At 36.8% G+C, this 9,216-nt stretch overlaps 1 protein-coding gene across 1 annotated transcript; it reads right to left on the reverse strand.

Moving 5' to 3' along the window:
• Positions 1-569: 569 nt before the first annotated feature.
• On the reverse strand, positions 570-5,727 carry LOC121873943 (pterin-4-alpha-carbinolamine dehydratase-like). The gene is made up of 3 exons (XM_042377825.1): positions 5,634-5,727; positions 3,067-3,189; positions 570-1,847 (listed from the first exon to the last, which is right to left on the reverse strand). The coding sequence occupies exons 1-3, from the start codon at positions 5,634-5,636 to the stop codon at positions 1,677-1,679; spliced, it is 297 nt and encodes a 98-aa protein (XP_042233759.1). The 5' UTR covers positions 5,637-5,727; the 3' UTR covers positions 570-1,676.
• Between the last annotated feature and the right edge of the window lie 3,489 nt (positions 5,728-9,216).

Genomic DNA, 9,216 nt, shown 5'->3' on the forward strand with positions numbered 1-9,216 from the left:
CAGACTTTTGACAGTTGCCACAAGAAAGGGAGCACCTCTCTTGAATGCATTACAGTAACACTCTGGGGTGGATGAGGCAGTCCCTGTGAGGTGCAGCAAGTTAAGCCCTCTAAGATATACCATCATCCACCTAGGGGTTAAGAAGCTCTGGATTGTGACTACATTGGTTGTATGTTACCTGTACAGTCTATTTATTGTACTGTATATCTGCATTGTCTATTTACAGTACAAGCTGAACTGTATACTGTACCTGCTTTGAGTATATACAGTATATACTGGATGGTAGTTCAGTATATCTGCATTGTCTATATGCATCTGAACTGTACAGTATATCTGCACTGCTTATACTGTATATATACTGAACTGTGCAGTATACTGTAAAGTGCATTGTCTGTATACATACATGCTGAAGTGCACATCTGCTTAGAATATAGTAAAAACTTGAACTATGTCCCCACATTTACTATATACTGTACATACAATACTAAATAATTAACACACTTGTTTGATCATATTACTGACTAATACTAACCTACCTATTCTCAAAGGAAAACTAATACAAAACCCAATAAGATGGTGGTAACTTTTGTTTATTTTAGCCAGAAACAAATAACCAGATATTCACAGCACCGTACATTACCATTACATCACACAAGATACATTCAACATGCTAAATGAATCTGGAAGCCCCATACCAACGTACATAATGTATCCTGATATTGATTACACCAATTAGATCATGATATATACCTGGCCTGAAATAGTTCAATTAAATATCAACAATACTATGGATAGTTAATAAGCTATTGTGTTTTTTCAAGATCCAATTTACCAACATGTGATTCAGGTCATCGATATTTTTGTGTTTTTATTTCTATGATGAGTGTGGTAATGGTACAGTGCAGTATATGTAGAGAATAGTTACAGTGTTCTATCTAGGAAATGGATTAAATTATCTTGATATAGTGAGGAAAAAAAGTGTGAATTGTCATCTTGTAAATAATATCAAAGCCCATTATTCATTGTAAAATTATTAAGAAGTATAACAGTAATTTTAAGGTTAACCGTAAAAAAAAAATCATCAACAAGTACAAAAGAATAAACACGTCTACTAAATCAACTTCAATAACAATACCACTTCACATTCTGACACTGGTTATGTTCAGATTATTGTACACTCATAAAGATATGATACTGTAGCTACTGTCAAAATATACATCTACATCTTATACAAAACTAAATACAAAAAAAAAATACAGTTGTAGTAATATACTGTAATTCTATCTCGATTCCTTCGATTTTATGAATAATATTTACTCTTCTGTTTACAATGATTCCTAACATTTTAGAATTCCCTTCGTCGTCAACATATCCAACTTATTCATTTGACAAACTATGGATCTTGTGAATATTAGGAATCCCAATTTGTTTCAGCTAATGATTAAACAGTGTACTAGTGGTAAATGGGGAGGGGGGGGGGGGATTATGTAGGGTTAAGGTAGGTTAAGTTAGCATTAGGGTGTTTTAATGGGGGGTAAGGTTAGATCAGGTAAGGTTTGGTTAGGTTAGGTTAGCATTAGGCTGTTTAATCAATCATCAAGTGAAATAAACTGGGGTTCCTAATCTTGCCAAAATCCCAGACTTCCTTCCTTCCTTCTCACCCCTCACTTGCTGAACTACTTGGAGGTGTCGTCACAGAACTTAGCCATCACGATATCCTTGGCAGACAGTCCACCACAGTCGTGAGTAGACCAAGTCACCTCTACTTTGTTGTAGACATTGAACCATTCAGGATGGTGGTCAATCTTCTCTCCCCTTAGTGCCACACAGCTCATCCAACCCCAGGCCTGAAAGACAAATTGAAGATTCATCTGAGGTTTGATTCTACTGAAGGCATTTTAAGTTTTTTTTTCACATATATATATACAACATTATGAGATTTTGTTTAATTATTTCATATTTATCGAACTCTGAGAACATAACCTATATAATGCAATCAAAACAAAATGTAAATCTATGATGCACACAACACAATAACATAAGAAACTGTATACAAAAACACAGAGCACACTGAACATTACTCTCCTTGATTCATATTTATAACTTGGTGTAACTGTACTGTATATACTGCACCATTGACCACAGTAAGAGGAATTGAACCAACTGCATATATACTGTACTCTACACATCTGAGAAATATACATATCTGGTATTCATTGACATTTTATTATGGTTCTGAAAGATGTGGTTTTAATACAGTACACCTAGTCATTCATCATGTACTTAAACAGCATATAACAGTAGTGAACTGAAGGGGGATTAAGACTATAGTGGTCTATTGTCTCAAGCTTCAAGTCTCAATGCTGTACACAATATTTAATGTAAGAATTTTATCACAATGAAAGAAAGGAAACAGCAGGAATTAATATACTGTATTTGGTACTGTATATATGAGAGATAGGTAAAATGTACAATAAGCACAAAATTATTAAAAAAAAAAACTGTGTGGACAAACTTTTTCAGAGTAAAACTTGTAAACCCCCGGAATAATCTGCCCTAGTGTTGTGACAGCACCGAGTACAAGCTCTTTCAAGACCAGACTTGGCCAACTCTGGAGCAGATACAGATACAGTCAGGAGCCAGTACATGTCCAGTACTTGCCATCAGTGCATAACAGAGACACGTCCGAATGCCCAAGTGGCTAATGAGCTGATCAGTGATGAAGAGGATAAAATGTGGTATACTGCTGCGAATTGTACGAAGACTTGTCCCACTGCACCATTTCTCATACTTTACACATTATGAAAACCATCACACAGTATTGCTGCCCCAAATGTTGCTTTCCATTCCTTCAACATAGTATACCTGTAAAATGTATGATCTTAGGTGTTGGGTCAGAGGGAAAACAGCCAAGAGATCAAGTTGAAGCAATACATAAAGGAGACAAAACGGAATGACACAGCTCACGCGTTACATAGATGGCAGCCAAAAAAGGCCATAAAAGTCCCTCCTGAATACTCGTGTCAACCAGCCAATCCTCAGAGGGCATTAAGTACTATAACCCACCTCATTGAAATCTTTAAAAAGGAACGTTTTCTTCATAGCATCACGACCATCTACCATCGTCCAGTTGTCATCCAGCAAAGGTTTCAGTTTCGTTTCCCGTTCTCCAGCTGTGAGTTTCTGAGCCTGGTGGTGTGGAGTTGATACACAGACAGTTAGATATTCATTCAGTAAAAGTGTTAAAAATATGTTCCCACTAGTATGTCCTAGTATGGAGCCAATGGTAAAGACTAGTAAGTTGATTTTAAACAAGGATAGCCCAACTGTATTTCCACTGTGGGTCCTTCATACTACAAACTTAACAATGAGGGCAGCGAATATCATCAAAAATACGGAACAAAATTGATCATATGGCAGGCAAATTACATAATACTGTAACCTGTAACATATTTCATCAGGTTGTTGGTCTGTTCTTCGTTACGACCTTTAATATCCAGTGTTAGTACAAGAGGAGACTGTAATAGCCAGAGAAAACCTGCCATGTTTGGTAGTGTCACAGTGGCTAACACCCTTCTCACCTCTGTACAGGGTCAAGACTTGAACCCAGGACACAGTATTGAGAGGTATTTACATTTCTACTGTAACACCAACATATCCAAAAAATAGGTTATACTGTACAGAACTGAGATATACTCTACAGAACTGGGATATACTCTACAGAACTGGGATATACAGGTACTCTACAGAACTGGGACATACTCTACAGAACTGGGATATACTGTACAGAACTGGGATATACAGGTACTCTACAGAACTGGGATATACTCTACAGAACTGGGATATACTCTACAGAACTGGGATATACTCTACAGAACTGGGATATACTCTACAGAACTGGGATATACTCTACAGCACTGAGATATACTCTACAGAACTGGGATATACTCTACAGAACTGGGATATACAGGTACTCTACAGAACTGGGACTGGGATATACTATATACTCTACAGAACTGGGATATACTCTACAGAACTGGGATATACTCTACAGAACTGGGATATACTCTACAGAACTGGGATATACTCTACAGAACTGGGATATACTCTACAGAACTGGGATATACTCTACAGAACTGGGATATACTACAGAACTGGGATATACTCTACAGAACTGGGATATACTCTACAGAACTGGGATATACTCTACAGAACTGGGATATACTCTACAGCTCTGGGATATACTCTACAGAACTGGATATAATAGAATGGATATACTCTACAGAACTGGGATATACTCTACAGAACTGGGATATACTCTACAGAACTGGATATACTCTACAGAACTGGATATACTCTGGCAGAACTGGGATATACTCTACAGAACTGGGATATACTCTACAGAACTGGGATATACCTATAGAACTGATATACTTCTACAAAACTGATATACCAACAGAACTGGATATACTCTACAGAACTGGGATATACTCTACAGAACTGGGATATACTCTACAGAACTGGGATATACTCAACAGAACTGGGATATACTCTACAGAACTGGGATATACAGGTACTCTACAGAACTGGGATATACTCTACATTACAGCATTGATATACTCTACACTTCAATAATGGGATGCACTGCACTGTATTACACTCTACAGCACTGAGATACACTGAACTATACTCTACAGCTCTGAGATATACAACATATATAGTGTACCGTATTATACATTTGGGATATACAAGTAGAGTAATGTAATTCCATACACACAAGGTTAATATTTCAACTTGGTGTAAATTACTCAGACTATAATACTTAACCTTATTTTCTTAGGTAGAGAGTAAAGTGAAAATAAGACTGGTCGTGATCTGTAATACTCCCGCCAGCCCGAGTCCCTCCTCTTCTCAAGGCTACCCATTGGGACTGCTACTGCTTATACATTATATATTCACTAAAACTATCTTTACAAGTTCCCTCAATGGTTTATAAGTGGTAGTGTACGTATATAATGCTGAGTGTAGTTAGAATGATATACAGAGTAGGTATACACACAGTATACATAGTGAAGGTATACATTGTATAGTAATGTAGGTATACAATGTACAGTGTGTAGGTATACAATGTACCGTACATAGAGTGAACGTTTATAGTACATACCCAACCAAGGCTAGACCATGACAATGTTTTTTCTGCCATTATTAAAACTTTATACTTTTGGTATTATTGATTCCAGGAAGGCTTAAGATTTGCCAATTTAACACCACCCAATGATTAACAGTTAAAATATAAGGTACTACTGTTACGGACAACACGAAACATATATATATATATATATATATATATATATATATATATATATATATATATATATATATATATATATATATATATATATATATATAACTGTAGACGTGTTACTTATAAAGTGCAGTATATGAGAAGAAAATAATGCTTAATACAACAATAACTAACACGGTAATTACTGACACCCATTGCAATCAAACAAAACCAACTGGGTATTAATATGTCATAAATATTCCTAATACTCATATAACAAATTGAACCACTACAGACTGATTCACTAAACTAATACCGCATAGTTACAATAAAGGTCATTATAACTCACCATAGTTGACAATTGAGAGATATATGATAAGGTGAAGAGAAAAACTACCACAGATAGTCTTCTAACCTCCTAGTCACTCCCCGGTTGCAACAGGTCGAGACTGGATTAGACTAGACTGAACACCCACCAACCCCCTCTTAATTTCCCATGAATTACCAGAGGCCACCACTACAAAACCCCCAATGTTAACACCACTATGAATCTATCGTTTTTACACAACAAACTTTACCAATTTTACACACAAATTTATTACCCTTAAGTATTTTTTTGGATTAGGTTAGAGCATTAGATTGGATAATTGTTCTGAAAAGCTAATTCTCACCAAAGTTCCATTCGTGGTATTTTCTAACATTGAACTCCTCTTTAAGCCGTCCCTCCATATTCATCCAGTCACCCTTTCGCCCAAAACCATTGATTTATCCACCTCTTTCTCGCCTTCACCCTTATGTAAAAAAAAAAAAAAAATCAATCAAACACCAAAGATCATAAATATAAGGAAAAAAGTAGTAATTTGATTTAGTTAAAAATGTAAAGTCACAGGAGAAGGTTGCGGACACACCTAGAGATCTTGGGGTGGGGAGGGGGTCAGTGTCCTCCCTTCCAGGTCCAAGTTGGTTGATTAGGCTGGGCTGATTCTATAACCGCGTGAATTCGAACATTTCTTTTACGATAGAATTGAATATCAAGGTTGAGTCTCAGTTTAACCAACAAGTTGGCATACGTTTGGGTAAACCTACTGACGAAGGAATTTAACTATGAAATCTATAATGGCTAAATTAAATGCCACTGCATATATATAACACACCCAAAAGCGGCATCAAAAATAACATTACTGACTACCTTAACGTTAAACTGTCAACGTAAATGGAAATGTTAGAAGTTTGTAATGAAGCGTTTGTGAACGATATACCTGCTGGGTTGATATTCAGGGGAGGGTTATCATAATGCCCCAATTCAGCTTGGTAAATAATGTTATTAATGTGATGTTAACCGTAGACCTCTATTATTGTGTGCTGTTTTCAAGTTTGCAGGCAATGAGTTCTCCAGATTTGAAATTCATCCTTTCTTACACCGCTGTTGCATTGGCTTCATAACCTGATAAGCCTCCCCAGTCATCGAATCCCGTCCCTTTTAAGTTTTGTTTCCCGAATTTCGTTTCACAGTGGTGGAGGTATAGACGTACCTTCAGCATCTTCCTCACAAACACTGACTACAGAGTGGGGTGACGGCTGTTCTCTGAGTTGTTCTTTTGTGATTCCAATCCTCTTCTATTACGTGTTTTTATATTCTACGGGTGTTTCATAAGCCTCAAAACTGTAAGGAAAAAATAAATAAAAAGTAGGAATATGCAAAATAAATACTAACATCCGAGATTTTATTACAATTATTTCTAATACTATTTCCAATATTCCTGAAATTTATGTTCTTAAATATAAATATAATAATCATATTTTATCTAACTCAGAAAGTAAAACACTGAACACTGCATCCAAGTTTAAATAATGATTTGTATGCAAGTGAGTAAAGTACAGTACAGTAGTGAGATAAATACAGCTAAGTTAACAAAGTGTAAGTTTCATTGTACATATTTCGTAAGATATAACTAAAGCATTAATATAACAAATACAAATTATTTTATTACATACCTGTATTTCAGCTTCACAACTACGATGAGGTAAGCTTCTTTTGTTGTTCAACAAGAAAAACAAACTTGAAGGCGAACCATTTTGATGTATAATTTCCCCTCTGTTCCATCAGGTTTCTTTTCCAGGGTCTTTCTCATTTCTGGAAACTGGGCCACCACGATTTTCGTCTTTTTCAACTTCTACCCTCTCCACCATTATAGCTGCTATTTCCCTCCACGCTTCATTCTTCTTTATATTTATTCTTATAGTTAATGTTCTTTTGGGTCCCATAATATTGGGTGGGAGCGATAAAGCCTATTAAGAGAAGGACATTTTCTTTCATCCATTCCATTACGTAATTACAGCTAAATGCACACAATAATCAAATTAATGAAGCTTGGAGACAGAGAACATCTCCCCTTGTTCTGTTAGTGTGAGTCAACTGGTGAAATGTTGCCAACCGCAGGGAGAGACAACACCACTGTTACCAACATGTTGCCATCAATGATTGCAATATTCCTTAAGATTTTACAGCTCATCAATAGGAAATATTATTTTGGGGCAGAAATGTTGTCCAAATTAATGTTCTCCTTAAATTCCAACTTGTTGCGATCTTTTACCTTTCACAACTGTTGACAGCATTGTTGTCAACACCACTTGTCACTGCGTTGGTGTGGACCGTTCGGTCTGATGCTAACCCCGCCCCCTTCTCCGAAAAAGCGTTAACTTGTTTGTGACTCTCGACGGTAAATATCATACTTCACCCAAAATTTCCCCAATCATATCTACAACAACATGTTAATATTAGCATCCTACAATCACACAAAATGTACAGTACTGGACGAACTACATTCACCAACAACTACTTTTCATTTGAATTCCTAAATATACACACAAATACTTCCTTTTTACTTTTTGACCTTCGCCACTGATCGGCTCGTTAGCCGCTTGGGCGGTCGGCCACTGCCCTGTTATTAACGCACTGGTAGCAAGTTCTGGCCCTTGACTATATCGGAAGCTTAACGTAATGCCCACAAGTTTAATGTGTAGATAATTATTTATTTGGGGAAACCAGTGGAATTCTAGGGCTGTCCTTGGCTGACTTAATGTTGAACATTTATTATTGTTTGTGTAACCTATACTGCCTCTGTACAGTATATGATGAACCATTGTAACTTGTATGACGATTTACTGATTAATATCTATCTGGGTTATATTTTTCAAAAATTTTATTCTTGATATGTTAATACTCAATCAGAATACGCAGTAATATATTATATCAGCAATAAATACACAATGCACTTGGCTGAGAATGAGTACAGACTGGCCTCCTAACCTAGGAGGCCATCCTCGGCTGTTGATGTTGATGAAGGTCAAAGTCAGAGAGGCCACCTCCTGCTGGAGTGTGGCCATAACGTGTCCTCACCTCACCACCCCTGATCACAGAGTGACAACACAATTCCAGCCCAGTAAGTGTATCCCATTACGTGTTGCTGGCAGTAACCTGGTGACCACACTCATCTGCCTGAAGCGAGAGCAAGACAATATTTCTTTTAATGAGTAAATAAATGAATACAGGCATCTTTATCTATCTAACTATATATGGGTAGCTTCAAATATAGGCTGGGCGGATATATGAGTGATAGGGGTTGGGTGTAAACGGCACTGCCCAATATGGACCACACAGGCCCGCTGCAGCTTCCTCCCTTATGTTGTTATCTAGCCCCACACGCCAGTCAATACAAAACCTGCCAGAGGTTTTAAAGTTCCAGCTACGGGCTCTCACCGTCACCTGTCTGCCTCTTGCTGTGGGTCCATCAGAGAACAGTCTTATATCTAAGTAATGAAACCAATTTATATTATAATTTTTGTGATATTTAACTTCGAAGTGACAAACATATATTTATGTATAAAATCGTACGTGGTACTATCTGCGCTTGAGACACTGCATCTTTAAT

The sequence above is a fragment of the Homarus americanus genome, unplaced genomic scaffold (genome assembly GCF_018991925.1).
Source record: "Homarus americanus isolate GMGI-L3 unplaced genomic scaffold, GMGI_Hamer_2.0 scaffold55640, whole genome shotgun sequence".
NCBI lineage: Eukaryota > Metazoa > Arthropoda > Malacostraca > Decapoda > Nephropidae > Homarus > Homarus americanus.

Bases quoted from the DNA above. Each gene is read 5' to 3' on its own strand.
- LOC121873943 (XM_042377825.1), bottom strand. The intron at 1,848-3,066 runs GTGGGTTATAGT...TTTGTCTTTCAG, and splicing joins TTTTTAAAGATTTCAATGAG to GCCTGGGGTTGGATGAGCTG.